The sequence below is a fragment of the Lynx rufus genome, unplaced genomic scaffold (assembly GCF_022079265.1).
Source record: "Lynx rufus isolate CCGP_SWC_20201006 ecotype Redwood Valley unplaced genomic scaffold, mLynRuf1.p SCAF_9, whole genome shotgun sequence".
Classification (NCBI taxonomy): domain Eukaryota; kingdom Metazoa; phylum Chordata; class Mammalia; order Carnivora; family Felidae; genus Lynx; species Lynx rufus.
The window spans coordinates 40,790,834-40,815,004 of NW_025814897.1; the positions used below are offsets into that span (position 1 = coordinate 40,790,834).

A 24,171-nucleotide genomic window follows, 5' to 3' on the forward strand; every position below is an offset into this window, starting at 1 on the left:
GAGATATTTTTCATTGTTACAACTGGGTGTTGGGGTGTTCCTGGAATCTAGTGGGTAGGGGGGCAGGGATGATGCTAAACACCCTACAATGCACAGGACTGTCCCCTGCAACAAAGAACTATCTGAACCAAAATGTCAACAGTGTTGCTGTTGAGAAACTCTGAATCATCATATTCCAAAGACAATCCACAGCAATATAGAGATACTCTTCCAATGGGTAGATGGATCACAGTTAAGTCAACCATTCCTCGATCGATGTTCATGTCAGGTGTTTCCAATTTTCACCCTTAGAAAAAATGCGCCATCAAGAGCCTTGTGTCCAGGTCTTTTTATTTTTTTGCTACCATATATATTTGAGTCCCTAGAATTCTGAGTGCTGGATCAAAGGATAAGTGCTTATATAGTTTTGTTCGTTATTTCCTTATTCCTCTTCCCAAAAGTTTTATTAATTTGCATTCCCATAGCAATATATACGAATGAATGTCTTCCACAGCTTTGCCAACAAAGTATGTACTCTAACTTTTGAATCTTTTGCCAATCTGATAGATAAGAAATAGCATTTCAGTGTACTTTTAATTTGCCTTTCATTTATTATGAGCGAGGATGGGCATCTTTTCATATGCTTAAGAGTCATTTGCGTTTCTTTTTATGTGAAAATTATTTACATCAGCTCATTCCTTATGAGTTAGATGGCCTTTTCCTTCTTTATTTTTGGTAGCATGGTGATATAAATTGCAAATATGATTTCAATTTTGTTATTTAACTTTATTTTGCTATGGTGATTTTTTTCCATGCAAAAGCTTTTATTTTTATTTTTATGAAATTGAAAACATCAGTCTTTTCCCTTATTGTTACCGGATGCTAAGTCATAGTTTAGAATACTTATATTTTTCAGGTTATAGGTGAATACACTCATTTTTTAAAAATAGCATTTACACGTACCCTTTTCTTACATTTACATCTCTACTCCATTTGGAATTTTTCCTATATTATGTGAGAAATGGATTGAATTTCATTTTTTTCTACAGGGCTCTCCATTTACTTCAATGCTTTTTACAAAACTCAAATTCCACTGATTTGAGAGGCCACCTTTATTGTATGCTAAGTTTACATACGCACATGATATATTTCTGAATTTTCTATTTTGTTCAATTGGTTTCTTTGTCTTTTCATATGTCAATATAAAAATGTTTTAATTAAAAAGGCTTTATAGTGTGTTTTAATTGCAAAAATTAGCCCCTTTGTTCTTTTCAAGGAGTTTCCAGGCCAGGCTTGTTTGTTGTTCTTCAAAATGAACTTTATAATCAGCTTGTATAACAACTGACAAAAAATTGATAGCCTTTTAGATTGGATTACGGTGAGAGTATAGTTTAACTACATGAGAACTAATTCCTTTCTGATGGAGTCGTCCTATACAAGGACATAGTTTCTTTTTCCATTTGTTCAGACCTACCATTTTATTTTTCAGGGAGTTTTAGCTTTCCTCAAATAGATTTTAAACACTTTTTGGGGCGCCTGGGTGGCTCAGTGGGTTAAGCATCTGACTTGGACTCAGGTCATGATCTCACAGTCTGTGAGTGTGAGCCCTGCGTTGGGCTCTGTGCTGACAACATAGAGCCCGGAACCTGCTTCAGATTCTGTGTCTTCCTCTCTCTCTGCCCCTCCCCCACTCACACTCTGTCTCTCTCTCTGGCAAAAATGAATAAAATATTAAACAAAACACACTTTTTAAAGTTTATGCATGTGCTATATCCTAAGTGGGGTCTTCGTTTCCATTTTATCTTTTCCCTTTTATTTTTTTTTGCTATTTATGCTATTGATTTGTATGCTGAATTTATAATCTGTTATTTTGCTAAAGTTTCCTATCATTTGCAGCTTTTCTATGTACTCCTTTGAACTTTACAGATGCATAATTATACTACATGCAAATGGAGAGATAGTTTTACTTTTTTCTTTTTTTTTCTGTTTAAATACACTTTTTTTTTTTTAATTTTTTTTTTTAACGTTTATTTATTTTTGGGACAGAGAGAGACAGAGCATGAACGGGGGAGGGGCAGAGAGAGAGGGAGACACAGAATCGGAAACAGGCTCCAGGCTCTGAGCCATCAGCCCAGAGCCTGACGCGGGGCTCGAACTCACGGACCGCAAGATCGTGACCTGGCTGAAGTCGGACGCTTAACCGACTGCGCCACCCAGGCGCCCCTAAATACACTTTAATATATACTGTTGATTCATTAACATTAACTCATAGCCAACAGCACTATAACTCAGGCCTGAATGAATCTCATGGAACACACATATTTTGTCTATAAGGCACATCAGCATGTCCTTCTTGCACTTGGGAACACTGAATTGCTTTTCAGTCCTACACTGAGGGATCTTTTAAACAGTGAGATTGCTGACAAAGAACACAAGAATGCAAAAAATGTGGCACTAAATAGATTGCAAAAAGGACACTTGTATAGAGTACAAGAGCTAAAACAGGAAGGCAGAGCATCACTCTGTTCAACCATAGCAGGGAAAATATTTTGCTGCTCTGTGCATGTCCAGGAACGACCACAAAGGTGCTGAGAATATTGACTTGGGGATTATAGATAAATATCAGAGATCATCAGGGTATACCCAGCATTTAGCTCAGGGCTGGACACAATGAATTGCAGGTACTCAATAAATGTCATAGTTAAATATTTAGTATCTTTGTACACAGAGTTTAGACATATGTGATACCACAGATTTTAGTCTCTTCGGCCATGATCCAGGTAAAACGATGATTATAAAGATGATGATCATAATGTTAAGAGCATAATTTAACAATAACAACAATGACAACAGTAAAACCACTGGACATAGTAATAGTGTCAATAGTAGCAATAACTAGATCAATGACCATATATTTCCTTATATTTTTCTAGTACTTTAAGAAAGCGTCTTTATCTTTGTTGGGTTTTCTTGAATTTGCGGACCGTCTTAATTATCAAAAGCACCCGAACGCATATATCCAAAATATGCAAATGCCAAGGAGTCCATGTTGAAGCATTACATTTGTTCTACCGTTTCCTTTTTATAACACAACTTGCTTTATCTTACCTATTTGCACTGGTTAATACTTTTAGCACAAGTCAAATAGTATTGGAGCCGGTGACATTCCTGTCTTATTCCTGACTAATGGGAAAGCTTTTACATATGCAGGCATTTGCCTGCATTCTAGAAAATTATTTACTTTTTAAAATGTGGTCAGACCACGGCTATTCTTATAAGCAGCTGCATTGTCACTCACGTTGACGCACATGTGCTTTTTCTTTTCTGAGGAAGAGAAAAGGGCTGTGCTACGGCCTCTGTGCCCAGAAGACTTGCCCAGTGAGTGAGCCTGACATGGGAACAAGATTTGCTTGCAGTTTATGGTTAAAAAAAAGGGCTAAGAAGTGTGCCTGTGAGTTTTAGGTATTGTTTTATCTCCACTGTATTTGGAAGGTCATACTAGATTCTTTGAATGCCAATTCTTTCCTTTAAAAAGTTCAAGTTAACTTAGTCAAGATGCTAAAATATTTGTGTGCACAGAAGCAGTTATATTAACGGGATAAAAAAGCCTTTCCAGCCAGCAAGGCTGCCCTGACCTTCATGAAGTTTCAAAGTTGATGTGCTCCTGAAAAGCTTGCCTCTTTCTGCTTGCTTTGTCTTGTGCCTAATCTACAGTCAGAACAAGTGTTTCTCTGTAAAAGACTTCCTTCTCCTCGTTTGCTTTTTATTTCCCACAGTTGGGGCCATTTGTGAGCTCCTGAACTAACAAACAAAGCAAAGTAACTCTCAAAGATGTTGTGCTCAAAATGGTAATTGAAAGGCCTAAAGAAGTATAATGGAATCAAAGCAGGAGGAAACCTGAATGTAGGAAGTCTCTTCAGCGCTGGATCCAATGGTGCCTACCACAAACACTTCGGGTTTTGCAAGCTCATCTAAGCTAAGTCTGGGTACGTGCCAAGCCTGGCTTTACAAAGGCTCATGGCATGAAGTGTCCTTGGGGTGAGTTACAGGGGAAGGCCTCGGTCTTTCATTAGAATCAATTAAGTCCCAAAGTACTGACACTCTGTTCCGCCTCTGTTGGCATTTTGAAACCATATTTAAAATATTCTATGGTTGTGATTTCAAGGGTAATGCTCCTTGGATTCTCCCCAAGCTTACACGTTTTATTTTTGGATGTGTAAGTCAAAAAAAAAAATCATGTCAGTTTATGTTAAACCTGTATCATATTTGTTTCTTAACCTTTATCGTCTCTAGTTTATCGATGGGAAAAATGTGAATCAGAGAAGTTAAGGGGTATGCCCAAAGTGACAACGGCAAGGCCAAACTCAAACTAGGTCATATGGAGCCAAGTTCTACATTCATTCCATTATGCCATCTCCATGTGCACTGAAATTATATACACATTAATTATAAATGCACCTAACATACGTGAACAAATGCGTGTGTACATAGCACGTACCTTGTTATACCGAAATCCTAACTGACACAATAGACAACAGACGTGACCGCTGTCATTTCAGGAACATTATTCTAAGCAGAAAGTTCCCTGCTGCCTTTAAAACTGGAATCCATTTTCAAAAATTGATTCACTCACAAATTGTTAGGCATGGATCTATTACAAACAATGAATTTTTACCATTATTATTGTTTTTTTAATAGGAAATCCTACCTCAGAGTTGGTTTGCTGCTATATTTTATCTCTATATAATTGTATTAGTTCCAGCATTTTCCTAACCTAACTACAGAAGGAAGTTCAGGGTTACTTTCTTTTTCACCTGCTAAGAGGGAGAAGGTGCTGAAGAAGATAAAAACTCCTGACAAAGTAAGTGATCCTTGGGAGTTCCTTGAACTAGGGAATCATGGAACAGCTTTAGCAAAAGTGATTTCTTCTGGAACACCTGGGTGGCTCAGTCGATTAAGTGTACGACTTCAGCTCAGGTCATGATCTCATGGTTCGTAGGTTCGAGCCCTGTGTTGGGCTTTGTGCTGACAGCTCAGAGTCTGGAGCCTGCTTCAGATTCTGTGTCTCCCTCTCTCTCTGCCCCTCCCCCCCTTGCATTCTGTCACCTTCTCTCTCGAAAAATTTTAAGAGAAAAAAAAAGTGATTTGTTCTTACCCTCACCTGCTTTTAAGGAGGTGCAAAGGTGGAAGGAAAGGAGAAGACACAGTCCAAATCTTAAAGATAAAGTCTGCTTTTTGAAGAAGAAGGCCAGTGAGGAATTTCCAGCACATGGCTTAAAGACAAAAGAAGAATGGACTCCTCAAGGCTGTGAAAGGCAAGGTTAACCTGAAGAATGCAGGTCCCAGACCTCTTAGCCCCAGTGAATACACTCTCTTTGGCAGAAAGCCTTTGTGGCTAATTAACTCAATTAACTGCCTTTGTGGGGCCTAAGGATTTTGGAGATTATCTGAAAGAGATTTTTAATCTCAGGTTTGGCTGTGGAGCATACGAATACAAGCTGATTTTCATATGTTTATAAATCAAAGTAGGACTTGAATAAGAAAAGCATATTCAAATCACAAAAGCACATATCATGAGTCTCTGAATCAAATCAATGTAATTTTTAGATTATTATTTGGGCATGAATATCTTTGCTGTCTTTCATGAATAACAATGAAAGCCACATACACAATATTTTATAGTTATCAGGTATAGTATTCCAATTTTAAGTTGAGGATGAGACTAATAATAAAACTTGCATGAGCCCAGCACATCACAGATCTGAAAATATCTCAAAAGATCTTATTTTATTCTTACACCAACTCATGAAGTATGTAAGGTAGTATCCCCATTATACAGAAAAAATTGAGTCTCACAGAGAGAACTACCTTCTATTTGGTAACATAGACAGGAATTGGTTAAGTTCTGACTTGAACTTGGGTCACCTGATTCAAGGTCAGTATTCCCTCCTTTATACCAAATGCTTCCTCTAGTGAATTGTATATTCTGTATATATAGATGTGTAGGGTGGAGTTTCCAAGATATATCTGATCTTGAGAAGGAAAAAGTGGGTTTGGACCTCTTTACCTGTGTACACCCAAGGTGTCCACCTAAGCAATCTGTGTGAGTTTTTTACTAGAAAAATAAGTGTAATGGTAATATTTGATGTAACTACTCCCAGTAAGACAAGGAAATGAAACTTAAGAATGAAGCTTGTTAAGTCTTATTATGCAAATGGAAGGCATTATATATTACTACATATTTCTATCCATTGATCCTTTGGAAGAGTCATGCTCTAGACTTTCTTAAATTTGCTGTGAGGATGCAGTAGCTCATATGGGTTGGATAGAGGTATGGGGAAAGTTGTGAAAACCCATAATTTCTCCTCCTTGGTGATGTGCGCCCCTGTGGCCCATAAACTCAGCCGCTTGAGTGGAGGCTATAAGGAGGTTGGGGTATTTTGCTCCATGCCCAGGACGCATGGCTGGCTCTGAGACATTCTAATGGCCACAGATGGCACTATGTTCCCCAGGCAGCCATCTTAAGAAGTGTCCTCCTCAGGGGCACCTGGGTGGCTCACTCAGTTAAGCATCCACATCTTGATTTCTGCTCAGGTCGTGATCTCACGGTTCACGGGATCGAGCCCTGTGATGGGCTTGGCGCCGATGGTGCCGATAGCGTGGATCCTGCTTGGGATTCTCTCTCTCTCCTCTCTCTGCTTCTCCCCCACTTGTATACACGCACTCTCTCTCTCTCAAAGGTAGATAAATAAACCTATTTAAAAAAAAGTATTCCCCTCATAATTAGCAGAGCCAGGTAAGTTTCTCTTCCTGCAAACATTTAGCAAAGGTAGCAAAGACTTAGCCTTGCCTTTGAGAAGGTGGCACAGGGCAGTGGTTGAGAAAGCAGGCTCTGGAATCCAACTACTTATGTCTGAACTCTGCCCTACTCGAGTTACAAAACCCTGTTTTGCCTTTCCCACAAAATAGTTTCCTATTTCTATTTCCTATTTCTAACATAACAAATTACCACAAACTTGGCTTAAAACGACACGCATTTATTACCTCCTCACTCTGTAAGTCAGTAGTTGGGAGTATAGTGAGGCTCACCTGTGTTTTCTACTTAGAGTCGCACAAAGCCAAAATCAAGGGGTCAGCAGGGCTGTGTTCCTTTCCAGAAACTCTGGGGGTGAATCCGCTCCAGGCTCACTTAGATTGTTAATGAAATTTAGTTCCCTGAGGTTCTAGGCCCGGGGTCCCCGTTTCCTTGTGGGCTGTCGGCTGGAGCACCTCTTAGCACCTCAAGGCTGCCTGCGTTCCTTGTCACACCGCCCCCTCCGTACCTGAACTAGTGACGATGTTTCCAATCATCTCACATTTGGAATCTCTGACATTCCCTCTGGCCGCCTCTCTTCCCATTCCAGCCGGAGAAAGTCACCTGCTTACGGGCTCATTTAGGACATCTGAATCTTTGCAACGTGAAATCCACAGGACCGTTTTATATATTTTATATTCTGTACTCACGCTAGGGGATCTCAGTGAGGAAAAGGATGTTTATTTGCCACCAGATATTGTAGCTCTGAGGCACAAGAATCCTACAAGTTGGGACAACAGAACAAAACTGAAGATGAAGGAAGAGTTTTCATGTAGACACGGAGATCCCCGAGGCTCTGATTTGTGTGACATTTGTGAAGTGAAATTCAACATGTTGTTTCTGGCTGACTTGAAGCCCTTGTCATGGATGTTTTATGATTCCAAAGGAACAAAGTAGAGGAAAGTTCCCAAAGGGAAACTGGACAGGTGTTTTGGGGCTACAAAACATTTACTTAGTTATATGGTGAAGGGTATCTGTTTGATGGTGGAATCATTAAGTTGCCTAGGGTCATGGGTTGGAACACGCTTTGGTGGTTTCTAAAAGAGATCTAGAATGCCTTTTCTTTACCAAAATAATCTTTTTGTAAACGTGTCCTTGATACAGAGGGCTTGGATTAGTTGAGACAACCTCTTTTCTCTCTATTGTCGGAGGGGCTGTGGCAAAGAGAAGCAGAGGCCTGGATTGACAGGGGCTCTGGGGGGGTTGGTACTTAGGCCTGAACGCGGCCTTATGGACAGAGTAATGGTTTTCTGGTGGTAATACTGATCGTGCACAAGTTTATACCTTGGAAACGGTTAGTTCTCACTTACTGAGAAGGTCATGGCCCTGGAGACACAGAGTGGCTTCGAAGCTTTTGAAAGAAAATCTCCTGATACCCTTTGTCAACCTACTTAGTTTGGCCTTGCCAAGGGAAACATCTAAGTTCGCCTGGATTCTCCACCTCTTCCCAACTGCTCTGGAGAGAGGTCTAATTCCACATTAGGCTGATAGAAAATCAACCAAAGCAGAACTTGAACAATGTGTACATTCAGAATCTTATAATGTACGCTTTCAAGTTAGTTTTTAAAAAGGGTGTGCACATCAGTCATCTGGTTTTAAAACTCTGAGTCACCGTGACCTCAGGCATCTAGCACACCTCCTAGCACATGGTGTGAACCCAAGAAATATTTGCGGAATACATACTGTTAAATGATTTCTCGTCTGGTCCTAAAAAAATTCTACAAGAAAAGCCTCACTGATATTTTTTTTGTTTTTCTGGTTACCATGAATCAGTTCTGTGCTTTGAAGATCCAGCATACCTGCCATGTAGGCCCCGCTGAATATGTTACCACCTGCTATCCATTCACTCATTTTAAACCTACTTAATGTGTATCTGTAACATTCTAGGCACACTGAATTGCCATTTAATCCAATTGTTATAAAACCCTGGAAAAAAGTATGGAAATGAATACGGTTCCATGCTTTCTTTGTATTTTACTCAACTTGGTCTTGTATTTTTAAATGATGCAGAAGTTGAGGTTGGCTTTGCTAAGGAATGGCTAGTTTAAAAAGTGAATTAGCAATAAAGACTTAGAAATATTGCAAGTGGGTTGTTTTGTATCAGTCTTTGGGGCTTGCTTTTAGATTGTGTGATTCCCATAGGATCTCAACCATGGTGTCCTTTCCAGGAATCTGTATTTTAGTCTTGAAAATACTCTGGGGGCACCTGGGTGGCTCAGTAGGTTGATCATCTGACTTTGGCTCAGGTCATGATCTCGTGGTTCATGGGCTCGAGCCCTGTGTTGGACTCTGTGCTGACAGCTCAGAGCCTGGAACCTGCTTCAGATTCTGTGTCTCCCTCTCTCTCTGCCCTTCCCCCACTCACACTCTGTGTCTGTCTCCCCCCTCCTCCCCCCAAAATTTTAAAAATAAAAAAAAAAAGAAAATACTCTGAAGCAGTACAGATTTAAGTAGGTGGCCGTAGAATTTATCGTCCCAACTGAGGCAATTTAAGAGTGAATGGGAGTTACACCAGTGTAACAGGTGTAAATGGGTCTCTCTCAGGCAATTAGGGTCTTATGGTCATCCTAGGGAAAGACACAGGTTGAAGGATTAGGAGTCACCACACATGGCTGCCCTGTCATGTGCATGTCATGTCCCCTTTCTGGGTTTCAGTTTATTTGAGTGAAAAGGAAAAGGTAAAGTAAAAAAGTAAAAAGTAAAGATGAACTCTCGTGTTTCTTTAAAATTCCACCATTTTATGATTATGAACAGCATCAAAGGAGAAAGTCTCATAGTATTTTTGAAACCAATTCAAACTAAGAGGCAGTGCATGAAATAATCCTCCTTTCTCCTTTTTAAAACTACATAGTTACAAGAACTTAAACCATGTTTTTTAAAATTTATTTTGAGAGAGAGAGAGAGAGAGAGAAAGAGAGCGTGCAAGAGAGTAGGGGAGGGGCAGAGGGAGAGAGAGGGAGAGAGAGAGAGAGAGAGAGAGAGAGAGAGAGAGAGAGAGAGAATGAATCCCAAGCAGGCTGTCAGTGCAGAGCCCGATGGGGGGCTTGAACCCATGAACCATGTGATCATAACCTGGGCTGAAATCAAGAGCTGTCCATTTAACCAGCTGAGCCACCCAGGCACCCCAAGCTTACAACAGGTTTTAAACCAATCAACGTTTGCTTACTTTAGGGTTGGCAAAAATTTCATCTTCACTTCCTGAACCTTTGTGTTGAGGAGTCTCAGGGCACATTTGGGCTGAGCAGGAAAAAGGACCTTGATTAACTAGTGATGGCCTCTGGGGTCATGAGAACAGGAGAAGTAAGGAGAATGGAGAGATTTTAGGATATGAGTGTGGGCCAGTCCTCTGCCATAACTGGCCTGAGGTCTCTGATGCTAAAACAGAAAACAAGAAAATCCTCTCATATTTAGGGTAAATCTGCCCCATATTGATATCTAACATCGTGTTAGTCTAACCCACATATGTTCTCCTCCTCCTTGCTCTCAAGGCCCTTTCATAAACACTCACATACCAGAGTTCAAGCAATGGTCCTCATCCCCAGCTGCTAACAAGCAGGATCATGCAGGATCTCTGAGGGTGCGGCCCAGGCTTCAGTGGTTTCAACACCCTGGGCCCCCACAAGCAGCGCACCTTACTGTGCGGCCAGGATAAGGGACCAATGGCATAGAGGTTAGAACAAGAGATGGGAGGCAGGGAATCTAGCTCTCAGTCCTTGTTCTCAAGTAAGGCTGTGGATATATCACTCATCTTAGTTTGTGAAATGAATTTGGACTCTTAGGTGCCTCTAGCTCTAACTCTCTGAGACCGACACGTGAAAAGGTGAAGAATATAATGATGTGTTGACTCAGACAATATACATGCCCTCTTTCTTGTAAATTCAAGGACAGCTGACTTTGTTGTCAAAGAGAGAAATCTACAGTAAATGATCAGGAAGCAAATACATATCCCTCTTCCATGCATGAACAGTCACAATCTCTTGAAGGAGATGGCTAAGTTATACAATACCATTGATACAATCTTTTTGCCAGGTTGTTCTCTCAGACGATTGTTTTAAATACGGTAGAAATCCGTGGACATAATTTACTACTTTCAACACATTGTCTAATCACTTGCACCAATGACTTTAGCAGATCGTTTGGCATTCTTACCATTTAGTAATTTGACATCTTACCTGAGTGACAGCAACATTTGTCCCATCGGTGACTTCCACACTCATATTATAGATGGACCTCTGCTCCGCATCCAAAGGTTTGGCAATGACAATGGTCCCAACACCCTTCTCTGCGTCAAAAGAGCTGTCAAAATTCCCCCCTGATGATTTCACAAAAACAACATGAAATTAGCATATCTGAGAAGTTATTACGTCTATTGAAGCATATAGCTTTAAAGGGAACTCTTATATAGAAATATTTTTTGACAGGCATCCCTCTGGCTCAGTTTTGTACATCTTAAAAGGGACCTCTATTTCCAACTTAATTTATATTACAAAACACAGCCTCTTCAATGCATAACAAATGTCACAAAAAAGAATGTATTGCAAAGAAAAACCTCAGCACTAATGTTACAGAAGTGAAGCATAAACTGAGTCAGTAAAATATTTAGAAAACTGCAGGCCTTCCAACCCCCTGTGGCTATGGCTTCTATGCTAAGGATTTGTAGACCTTTCTGCTTTTCTAAAGTAGATTAAATTCTAAGTAAACAAATAGTTCAATTATTAACAACACTACGTAGACACTCTTGAATCTATTTTAGGATTGATGGTAAACTCTGGTTGGTAGAGTTCAGATCCCCTCCATTAGATGTCAGAAATAAAATTATAAATACTAGGAAATAAGAAAAAGCCAAAAAATTGAGTTTCATATAAAAATTCTATATCTGTAAGTTGGGATATTTACAGAAAAATTGTCTTTTGCCATCCTGACAGTGCAAATTATTTTTCTCCCCAAAAGGTAGAAAGTTTATGGGACATTTACAAAATGAAATCTGGAAGGAAGTAGAAGAAAACATCAGCTTATGTGACATCAACTTATGAAACAATCAGTGTGAAAGTTTAAAAAACTTTCCTTCCCTCTCTGTTGGACTAGGAATACCTGATAATGTGCTAAGACAACACAGGCCTTTTTAAAATTACTGTAGCTGTTTTCATCTCTGTGAACTAAAATGTGATTTATGATTTTTCCCCAAATGAAAGTTGTTGTTGTTTTAAGGAGGAGAGAAGATAATGGTACAAACGTTGGATGGATTTTAATTAAATATCACTATATGTTCACAAGCTCCATTTATTTCAGTCTGAAATTCCATGATGTCAATTACTTTTGTTCTTGGACAGTAATTTTATTTAGCCATAGCACACGGGGCGATTCACTTACTGAATTTCATATTTTAGAAAAGAAATCTTGGGTTCTCTTCCATTCAACATACTTTACATTTCATTTTGCTGGTCAGTGAACAATACCGTATACAATATCTATGATATTACAATTACAAATGAGTGGATGAGTTAAGGGAAAGGAGAATTTTACCTGAATTAGTAGAATTTGATATACAGTGACACAGAATAAATCACATGGTTTACTAAAAAAAAAAACCCTGGTCATATACATTTCAATACTTATTGCTTGCAGCTGTCATATACACTTAGGATTACTTAATTGCTAGAGAGAACATAATTGCCCTTGACATTTAATTAAAGTTATGGAGATACAGGGGACCACAGAATTGCTTGGAGATGATATATTTTTCAAAAATTTCATCTAAAAAGAGACTCATCTTCCAATTAATATCTTTAATTGATTTACTGAGGAGCACTCCAAAAAAAAAAAATCTTTTGAAGAACAGGAGAAGGAGAAAAAGGAGGAAATCTGGGCTGAACAGGGAAGTAAGCCTCAGGTCACCGTGTCTCTTTCAAAGGGAGTGCTTCCTGTTGATAACCACATGAAATAAAGCGTAAGGCTGATTCAGGGATTTTGAATAACCATCCTAATGAGCAAAGGAAAATAATTTGCTATCAACTGGTACATTCTGAGGAAAAAAAACCAAAAACACTTTGCCATGGAAAATTTCAAAGAAACGACATAAAATATGTCAGACTTGTGTAGAAGGAAGCGTAGAGTGCCACTTTTTGGCTGTTTTGGGTGGGGACTACTTCATATTTTAAATCAGACTTAAAATCATCTTCAGAATGTTTTCCTAACCGGGTTGTTGGCTTTCTTAAATATGAAGAACACATTTTTTTGTGTGTGTGGGGGTGGGGGGTGGGCAGGGTAAGGATAGAGGATAAGGAAATTATTTTAGAAGGTGGAAAGTTGTAGGCAGAGGCAAAGTAGAAATTATGCAAACTATAAAACTTTGGTGTGCTCCAGTTTAAAGATGAATGAAAATAAAATTTAGAGAACACCCAAGCAAAGATTTCCAGTTTCAGTTCCTGTTTAAATGGGGAAATCCTATGTGCTCTCCCTCACTGCCTGAGACTCACATTTTCCTCAGGGCCTCGTGATGAAAGGCATAATCATTTCATGGGCTGAGTGGCATAAAATTTACATAAATTACATATGACATGTAGATTGTGTTTTCTTATTACTCATTTTTTATATCAAAAAGCATTTCTGGCTAGTTTTATGGTTGTAATTTTTTATAATTCTCACTCCTCTGCATGTGTGCATGCGCGCACGTGTGTGTGTGTGTGTGTGTGTGTGCGCGTGTCTCCCTCATCCACTACTACAGTTTCAAATGCTCTGGACCAGAAAGCTCTAAAGGGGTAGGGAAGTAGACAAATGGAAAGCATATCAAGGGGAACTTGAGAGAGAGAGTCTGTGAAGTGTTTCTCAGTCCATCAATATGGCAAGCAGCCTCTGGTAGTCACTTCCAGGGCATGTGCTCCCAGTTAAACCAAGATATCACGGGAAACAAGGTTCCCAAAATCTTGCCTGAGTTTTAAAATGAATTTCTGACAAGGGACACAGAATCTAGACCAGCAGTTCACCATCAACCCTCACGCAATTTAATAACCTACCACTTAGGCATCCCATTTCATAAACGACGCCATATCTCTCCCCCAGGGCTCATTTCTCAGGCTCCCTTTTAGCCTGAAAGGTGATTTCATTTCATAGGAAACCATGTCCAATTCATCTGGGGTGAGAGTATCAAATGGTAGGAGTCCATTTTCACTAGCAGCATTCCGTTTAAACAAGATGTGCTTCCTCAGAGCCAGTAACACAACATGCAAAGCCAGAGTATGCTGGTGCAGCAGCGTTAGGCTAAACAAAAGGTGGGGGCAGGGGAGAACACCGCCGAGCTGGTCTGAGTTTCAACAAAGTGGGAAAGTAGAAAAGTCACAGCCTGAGCGTTGCTGCAGGGGTGTGCGGCAGAGATGGTTAAAAGCAAGGTTGTGAACAGCCCACATAACAGATAGTTCATGTCAGGGACATTCCTCTGTGACCATTTTTGGTAAAGACGGGTGTACCAGAGTAAACAGAGAGCAGAAGAGGAGGGTTGGATTTCTACTGGGTTCTAAAGTTAAATGTACCAAGTCATAATGTCCTAAAAAGCTTCAAAAATGGGACGAGAGTGAAAATACTTTAAGCCAGCAGCTACTGCTTGCATATTTTCGGCAGCAGGGCATTGGATCATGATTTGGTCAAGTCTTTCTTTAAAGAAGGGTCCAAAGTACCGCCATCTCTCCATAATGAGATCCAATGGTGGGTATCACACCACTGTCCTCTTTAGAGACGTTTCCAGGCTCCTCCCCTAGCACATGATTCCATTCCACTCCGTGTGTAATTATAAAAACACCAACCAAAATCTAGTAGTCACCAAGGGGGAAGTGTTATGTGAGAAGCTTCCAAAACACTGAGCTGCTGAATGTCAATGAATTAAGGGAGTCGTTCACAAGCTGTTCATTCAAGTTCAGCATGTACAGCAAACTTAAGGAAAAACGCTAAACACCGATTACGGTTTGATCATGAATAGTTTTCTGTCTTGGAATGAAGCAAGCACAATATAGGGCCGAAAAGGATATTTACATGGAAGGCAGGAGATGCTGGGTGGAGGTCAGGAAACAGTGGTAGGAAGGAAAATGCCTTCTACAATCTGGTTTAAAATTCATTTTCTTAAAATAATGAATATACAAAGTGTTGTTTAGGCTTTTTATTATTTCCCTGAAACCTCTTCAGATGTGCTTCATGGTCTATATTGTTGTGACAGAGAAAAGAGAGGGTCATTTGGGAGCAAATTAGGGACAGAGTGCAGAATAGGAGAACTGAAGTATTTGATGTTAATTGAATGATTTTGAGCAAACGCTACTCGAATGGATAAACCGGTGTATTAGAAGTGGTAGACAGACATGGCTTCTCTCAGGAGGGATGGGTAAGAGTTTTGTGATAAAGAAATACGGCCACTTGATTAGGAAAGACCCAATCTATAGTCAGAGAACAGGCCTGCTGCTAAAGAGTTCACTTGCCCACTTGATCCAATCCTAACGGATGGCTCCACTGGGGACAAGGTTCAAGAAGGACAGGTGTAAGCATAGGAGACAGAAGCAGCCCAGAACCCAAAGAACCTATGACAGACTAAGAGCCAAGGTGATCAGCAACACAGATAAGTACTTCAGCTAGAGTTGGACCTATGTGCTAGCTTGCACTGTCAGAGAGTTGTTTTCAAATAAAATAAGCAAAGACATTTTAAACGTTTACTCTCGAGAAGAACAACCATTTTTCTAATCGAAGTATCAGGTGAAAAGCTAGCAAAATGGGTGGCAGTGTCCGCCATCAACTGTGGGTCGAGAGGCATTGTTTGAAGTATGTAATAGCGGTGGTCGTTCCATACAGACATTTGCCATCGGGATAAAGATGCGGGGAATGAACTGTGAACCAGATTGCGTGCACATTACAAAGAATGTAAATCAAGGAGCCGCTGGGTTGAATCATAGTCTCCTGAGAAGTGTGAAGATATGTGACAAAGCCACAGAGGATTATGGGTTATTTTTGTTCCCTTCGTTTTCTTTCCCTTTTAACACAGAGAATGAACATGCTGTGCATTGGGCTGTTTAAACACGGAACAGCTGAACTTTATTATGTTTCCTTTTAATTACAGCTTTCTTAACTGGGTTACAAGTGGAGCTTCTGTTTCTGGAAGCTGAGGAGGGTCTAGCTACATAATACTGAAAGCAATGGTCTCTTTGGAGGAACAGAAAAGTGACTGGCAGATCAGTGGTACGGGGGGCCAGACTTGGGAACAAAATCTTGCTTGCTACAGTTTTTGTGAATTCCTATTACAGTGGGAGGAAAACGAAGGAAGTTAAACAACACTCAGGTAGATCTGGAAATATGGAAATGAGGAGACAATACTCTCAGGGGAAAAAGCATGCAGAAACACTCTTTCCGCTTACTTAATGAGAATTCATTCGTTATAGCATTTGTAAGTTGTTAAGTGCTAGGTCAGGACGTCGCATGCTCTGTAACCTTGAGTGTCTGTATAGGTGTCTAAATACACTAGGTCTATGATGGAACCAAATCTTGACTCCACTGGAAGAGTCACAGAGTATTTACCTGGGCAAGACCGATAAATACGCCCGACATCTCATCTCAGATCCATGTTGACAGTGTATGTCAACACTCAACCACAGTATACTGTCAAGTTTCTCAAGCATTGGGAAGCACGATTCCCTCTCTTTTCCCTTTGTGTTAGCTTGGCCAAGGAAGATGCTTAGGCAAGGAGAAAGGGAAGAGAGTGGAGAGTCTGGATGGCCCAGGATAAATAAGCAAGAAATCTCGAAAGTGAGAAGGAAACATCTGAATACGATAAAGAAAACAATAGGTTTTTAGAGAAGGGGAAAGACACTGTCAGCAGATTGAAAAAAAAAAATGACTCTGTTAGATTAGAAAGGATTCTCAAAAGGAGGATTTGGTGGAAAGGGGACCATACTGATACTGAAAGCAACCCCAGCATCTGGAGGAAAGATTTAACTTCGGTGGTGACATAGAGTTGGTGTTTCAAGATGTTGTTGGCTGGATGTGGGGATGGAAATAAAACCACATTCTGTTTGGGCACTGGGCCCAGTAAGCTCAATCTGTAAGAGAAGGTCAGCTATATGATACCAGATCTACAGTGAAATCTCTGTGGTGGAAGCATCTAGACTAGAGGGACAACCCTGTAGGTCTTCATGTAGAGAACTACTCCATGTACTGATACGGGGAGGATTCTTTAGGAAGAGTACGGCATTTAGAAGCACGAAGGTGGTGAAACATGGAAACTGCTGCTATGTTTTTGATAATGATTTCTGGATGTGGATTTGGAGCAGTCTGAAGAGATTCACTCCAGGGAGGGCTGTCATCTGTAAACTGCCCCTCTCTTCTTGGACTAGCTCTCATTTTGTCCAAGGGGCTATGGTTGCTATGGCTGGAAAGACACTGGAAGGTCACCCTGACTCTGAGGTCATCTCAAGAGGCATTAGTAGGGTTAATGCATTGGCTGGCTGGAGCATCTCCTCCATCACCATGGTTTATTCCACTCTCCCTGAAGCAATCAACAGAAGCACTGGCAGGAGGAAGGAATGAGGAGAAAAAGACGTTGACCTAAGGGTTAAGAATGAGATTGGATTGGGGTGCCTGGGTAGCTTAGTCGGTTAAGTGGCTGACTCTTGATTTAGACTCAGGTCGTGACCTCATGATTTGTGAGTTCGAGCCTCCTCATCAGGCTGTGAGCTGACAGCACAGAGCCTACTTGGGATTCTCTCTCTCCCACTCTCTCTGCACCCTTTTCCCAGCTCATGCACAGACACACACACACACACACACACACACACACACACACACTCTATCTCTCTCTCTCTCTCTCTCAAAATAAATAAACATTAAAAAGAGAATGATCATTGATCAACAGAAATGAAAATGCACAATAGCACTAACAATGCGAACATGAAAACGTGCAGGTAATGTTACATGCAGCATTACTAGGCATGCTTACCTCCACCCAATCACACACACACACACACACACACACACACACAGAAATGCTAAGGAATTGCAAACTGACTTGGATATCTGGGGTCAGAGCGTCAGAGAAAGGTATGCTTTGTAGGATTTGTGCTGTGTACAAATAAGGGGTTCCTGGGTGGGCGGAGATGGTAGCAGGTTGTGTTGTGGGGCACGAGGTTGCAGACATGGATCACATGAGGGAGAGAAGCAGTGCTGTGGGGTGCAGAGGTGCTTGTGAACTGGTGCGTCAGGGGAGGAAGGAGGTACGCTGGTGGCTGATGAGAGACAGCAACCCCTCCCACAGCTTAGGACAGCACACCAGGAGCCCTGTTGCCTGTTGAGGGTTGACTGCACTCTTCTCTGGGATATTTAAAAGAAATCAATCATTATTGCACATGCCCCTAGAGGCCTGGTATCAGGGGGCACGTGTGCAAACCAAGATGCATTTTCTACAACTCCGACTGGGGGCGGCAGTGAAGGAACCACGAAGGATGACAGCGCAGACAATCAGGTGAGGCACGTGTGCCACCAAGAAAGAAGAAGCTGCATGAGATAATAACTTTGTGGGCTGAAAACTAGTGAGAAGATACAGAATCTAAGACATCTTTCCTGGATCAGAAGAGGTTCCACTTCTAATGCATTAAGTGGAGACGAAGAAGGAGTTGAAAGTTCAGAATGAGGATGGTCATGTACAGGGATGGCGTGACTAATGCCAACTAAGGAAAGCAAAGACATTCTACCAGCATTCCGTAAGATGAAATATGTAGAAAACACGCCCGTTTGGGGGAGTTCACAGGACCTTCTACTGAGGTTTGGTTGGAGGCCATGGGGCATTCTTTTTCCTGTGCCTCATGAAAACAGATGTGGAATGTTCTAAATGCTTTCTCCAGATCCAGCCATTCCTGGGAAGAGAGGTAGGTTCCTGCCCATCCGATCCAGGCAATGACAAATGGAGGGAAATGATTCCCACAGACCAGGTTTCTGGATTCCCGGCCTCCCACAAAGAACCGTGGGAAGTCAGACCCAGCTCAACCCGGTGTCAGATCCAGGGCTGGCACATTCTCCCCGTTCTGTCCTCCAGGCTAGGGGCTGTTTTGTTTCGCCGTCCTCAGCACTGGTTTCCCCTGCACCACCTCTCCCTGCCTATGTGTGGAGGGCAGGGCTGCTGTTCTGCCCTCTCCTTTTGCAGCCTGCTTGCTCATTTTCTTTCAAAGAATTTAAAGGTTGGCTCCCAAGGTCTGTCCTACATGCTTCCGTCTGCTTTCTCTATTCTGTTCTCGTAGGAAGCTCTCACTGGCTATATATCTGGGTTCCATTTCCTGTCTTTACTTTTGTGGATGGCAGCCAGGGACCCCTCTTGGTGGAGCTTTTTGGTCTATGAATGGCACTACCGTGGCAAAACAGAGGTGTTGGGATAAATTTTAATTTATTTTTCAATCGGAAAAGGCCCAAAAACCCAACCTACAAAATGATAAAAACAAAACAACAAAAAGCCCATATACCTCAAAAGCAAAGAGAAAAAAATCTTTTTAAAGAAATCAAAACCACCCCTCCCCCCAAATTCAAACCCCATCAAACCTCAAACAAAGGAGTCAGTGGATACGAGTAATGCAATAGTTGTTAGAGGCATGTATGAAATCTGTGGGCTGCACTTCAGCCTGTCACAGGCAGTTATGAAAGATGTAATTTAATTTGCTTAAAAAAAAAACCGTAAAAGGCAGATTGGATAGCTGTATTTTAGCAAATGTGTTTGCACTAAGGGTACCTTCTGTTGAACAGTTCTGCCCACAAGCTGTCTGTAGAATATAGAACATCTCTCGAGCATGCTTGCCACCTTGAAGCAGGGCAGTCGGGAGCAGAAAAAAAAAAAGAACAGAATGCAGAAAAAAGGTGAAGAAAAAGAGAGAAATGAAGGACAGCAAAGTCTAGTACCATCAATACATTTAGAAATGAGATTAGCCAAGTGTGACAATAGAATTTAAATGACACACAGAAAGACATTAAGATTGCAGTAAATAACATACTATGGAAAATCCAGCCAGAGAGCACTTTCTGTTCAGCTTAGCTACAGAGTTGGAACGAAAGCACAGGTCGATTATTCATTTTACTGGCTCTTTTGCATTCCAGCACTATATATCTTTTCGTCTTAGCACTAATTGTTAGTGGTTTTTTTTTTTTTAATTTTTAAATTTTTTGTATTTTTTTTTTGTTTCTGATTTTTTTTTTTTTTTTTTGCTAGTTACTCCAGTCAATGATTACGTTGGCCAGTACTGCTCTGGGGGACTCAAACTTACCAACTATGTCAAACCACAGAGGGGTGTTAGCTGGCTGCACAGACACCACCCCCACAATCTCGGTGACTCTATCGCTTTCCATTACTGTGAAGTTATAAAACGGCTCATCAAAAGTCAGTGGTATAGGTGAAGGGGGTGGTTTCTTAATCCATTCAATGTGGAGGCGGGCCGTGGAGGATTTCTGTGGGCGCCCATTGTCCACTGCCTTTATCTACTCACACGGAGAGAACAGAGAAAGAGGTCTTAGAGCTCAGTCAGATCCCTGTGGAAATCTAGGTATGTCACACATCTGTTGTTGGCCCAAGAATCCATCCTCATCAGTGTCAGCAAAGGGAAGGGAGAGTGGATCTGGGGAGAATGAGCTCAGGAATTGGGGGAGACAACTCAGTCACCTGGGGGTCCCACACCGCATTCACCAGAAGGTGATCTGAACCACCGCCAACTTTACAGATGTGGACAACTTGAAAAGCAAAAGCGGCGCTTATCATTTTTAGTGTTTTATGGGCACAGATGATAGTTACATAGACAGGAATAGCTAATTTGTGAGTGTGTGTGTGTGTGTGTGTGTGTGTGTGTGTGTGTGTGTATGTGTGGTTGTGTTGTGCAGCTCCTTCCTTCTGCTTTATTCTGGAGAAGCACTCTATTCACTCAGAATCCCAGGAGGGTGATGGGCTAGGTGTGAGAGAGGCAGCAGCCTTGCTCTAACTGCCTCAGAAGCCTTTGAGTTATACCAACTCTGAAGGGGTGAAGGACTCTCTTGGTGAAAGCATGGGCTCCCAGAGACAGCAGGATAGGGAGGAGAGGTACCAATGACTCTCCTCTGTGATCTTATTTAAGAACTGAAGAAAGCATGTCTCCTCACCCAGCTGTGCAGGGTCAACTGCTATGGTGTCCTGGACTTCAATGAGGGTTCAAGTCCAACAAGCAAAAACCACTGATGGGAAATTTAAAAATGAGTTTTTAAATATCACATATTAAAAGTAACATGTATAGGTGCATGGCCAATCATCACAGCCTTTAAAACAGCAATTACTCACAGCACCCAAATGCTATATGTTCATGGATGATCACTTTGCCCCAGAAAATTCCTGTGAGATTGAAGACCCCTTGAAGATACAGGTCTTAGGTCAGGTTTCCTGGGAACAGAGCTTGAGACAGGGATTTGAGTACACGTCATTTTGCGGGTTGGGGAAGTGTTCTCAGGAGAAAGGGACTGAATGAAGCAGATGAACAGAGAAAGATGGTAAGTAAAGGCGTGGTCTCAGTTGAAATTTAATCTCAGCCTGATCCCATGGGGAGTTCTGAATCATCAATCCCACTGCTGTGTTGGAGACATCTGGAGGCAAGGGGCTAGACTTTTGTGTCAGTTATTCATTGGGAATGGGCTGCTGGGCTGGGGCGGGAGTGGAGAATCTCTTGGGACAAGAAGTGTAGCCAAGGATGATCATCTCAAGAAGGGGGCATCTGTGAGCCCTTAGCAGCCAACACGCACAGCAGTTAGGGCATAGCTGCCCCAGCCTGGTAAAGAGGATCTGTGTGAGGCACCAACAGTTTCTACTATAGTCCATTCAGTCCTTAAAGACTCCCATTGTCAAATCTCACACAACTATAGTAGCACACATTATATCAGAGCTACTAATGGCAGACACAGAGCTAGTATTTTATTATCCACTTTTCTCTGCCCACTGTTCTGAGTATGTTATTGAGTAGGGAAAGAAAACCAAGTCCACACCATAAGAATGAACAGACAAATCAAAGGACTCAGACCATCCTTTAAAATCATAAAGGACTGACTTTATACAGCAGAGAAGGCTGCAAACTAAGAGAAGGACAGCAGATGGTTCTAACTCTTGACCAACTCTTGTTGGGACCCTGGAAACTGCCCATCACTTGTAAGGATGACCAGTCCCCTTTCTGGCATAGGTGCTATATTTCTAAAGTGGTTGGGGGTGGCGGGAGCAGGCTGGCATTTTAGATACAGGAATTTAAATCTCTATTTGAGATAGTGCCCATGTTTTTTGTTTTTGCTTTTAATTTTCTAATGGCAAAAAACGTAGTCATTTTTTAACTTAAGCGTTTTCATTTTTTTTGCAGAACAAGCATAGCTGTGGTCTGTGTCTCACAATTTACACAGCTAAATTCATGTCCTATCACACTGTCAACAATTACAAGAGTTGTTTCTTTGGGAAGTGTTGGGGACACATTGAGTGACTGATATGTTGAGTGGTGGATGTGATATTTCACTCTGCTATTCCTCTACCCTCAGTTTCTATCTATGCTGAGTACCTTAAAATGATGTAAGGCTACAGGAAGTGTGGTTGAGTACAGACTGTGTACTGGGAATGGGGGAGGTTTGCTGACAGGATACAACCAAAGGAAATGATCTCATTATTTAAAAATATCACTGAGACAGAAAGCAGCCTTCCAAACTTGTTACTCTAAACTATTACTCTAAAGATTTATTACTCAAAGGAATATACATGAATAAGAAAGTAACTCCCACCCCCCATGCATGTTATTGAGGTTCAGAAAAATCTTACCGTTAGGATGTCATAACTCCCTGCTGTAAACTGCTTTCTGGAAGAAACCATGCCAGTTTTAGGGTCAATAAAAAACTTTCCATCATCATTCCCATCCACGATACTGTAGGAGATTTCTGCATTGGGGCCCTCATCTCTATCAAACGCAAAAGCCCTGTAAATGGGTTCTCCCCTCTTCTTTCGATCACGTTCTGGCAGCTTGATCTGGTAGACCTTCTCTGGGAACTGGGGCTTATTATCATTTTCATCCAAAACCTGAACCACCACCCAAATGGTGGACTGTTTTGGAGAGGAACCGCCATCTGTCACAGTCACCTGAGTTTTGAAAGAGAAAGCAGTTTGCAATCAGAACAGAGAAAAACTTTTCTTGCCACTCTTCCCTCTGCCCACCTCACAAAAGGTCTCTCCTATGCCTTAGGGCATCTCAACTTTTCTTATCCTGTATAGTTCATGGTCAATGCATAACTTTTCATAGTTCATCCGTAAAAGTAAGGATTGTCCTACATCAAGTAATGGAAATCATTGCTGAAAGGGCAGGAGGGAGGCAGAGCTCCCATTGTGCTGTGGTGTGGAGAGGGGGAAAAATACGATTGACTTTACAAAATGTACCGCTTGTATAAGCTTAATGGACATAAAATATGCCCCCCTAAGAGACACAAAAAGCAATATATAATCATTATTATATGTTAACCAGTGGGTGTTTCTTCTAATTCTTGGACAATGGTATCACCATCTAAATTCTTTCAGTATTCACTTGCTTTTCTTTTTCCGTTTCCATGGACATGTAAAATTTGTGAGTTTTACATTGTCACTGTACAAAAAGAAAACTGAGCTATACGCTTCATAATTTTGATGGCTCATTGTAAGTGCATTTGACAGTCACAATATATTTTTAACAGTAGCAAAATAATTTTTTTTTCTTGGCTCTGGGAAACCCGAGGGGGATGGACACTTCTTCCCACATCTCTGAGATGCTATTCTTATGAGTATCTGGGAAGACCAAGAAAGAGGAACGAATGAAGAGCAGGTATATAAAGAATTTACATGGCCTATGTAAAGTCTTTGAGTCTTAGTGTGAATAATATTTTTGGGCATAGTGGTAATAGTTACTATCATATTAATAACTGTACGTGTAGACGGTGACACAGTTAATAAAGCACTCTTGCATGCGCTGTATCATTCACTTTCCCAAACACCCTCTTCAGGAAGTGGAGGTTTATTTGTTCCCACTGTACAGATGAGTAAATAGATGTCCCATTGCTACTAAGTGCCAAGCCAGATATTATTCAATTTTTGGCAGTTCTTAATATTCCATGTGACCACAAACCTGGAAGAACCTATATTTTGTCTTTCAATCATTACCTGGAATAAGACAGCTTACTACATCAAAATATATATTGGGAGGCTAGAAGGAACATAAAGACGTACTCGGCACCAATAAGAGAAAAACAACAGTGAATCACAGCACCTGGTCATCCAGTTTTTCACCTAATAAAGCAACTGACAGGAATAATGGAAACAAAGGCCAAAA

At 41.1% G+C, this 24,171-nt stretch overlaps 1 protein-coding gene across 3 annotated transcripts in view; it reads right to left on the reverse strand.

Moving 5' to 3' along the window:
• The window catches only part of FAT3 (FAT atypical cadherin 3), a 517,579-nt gene that overhangs the window by 104,275 nt on the left and 389,133 nt on the right, over positions 1–24,171 (reverse strand). For 2 of the 3 annotated variants that reach the window (XM_047071611.1, XM_047071610.1), the window contains exons 4-6: positions 22,641–22,955; positions 20,101–20,311; positions 11,005–11,144 (exon numbers count right to left, since the gene is read on the reverse strand). In XM_047071611.1, coding sequence (XP_046927567.1) covers positions 11,005–11,144; positions 20,101–20,311; positions 22,641–22,955 — 666 coding nt within the window. Of the gene's footprint in view, positions 1–11,004; positions 11,145–19,571; positions 19,641–20,100; positions 20,312–22,640; positions 22,956–24,171 lie in introns of all 3 variants that reach the window. The other variant, XM_047071609.1, reaches the window with a different exon arrangement.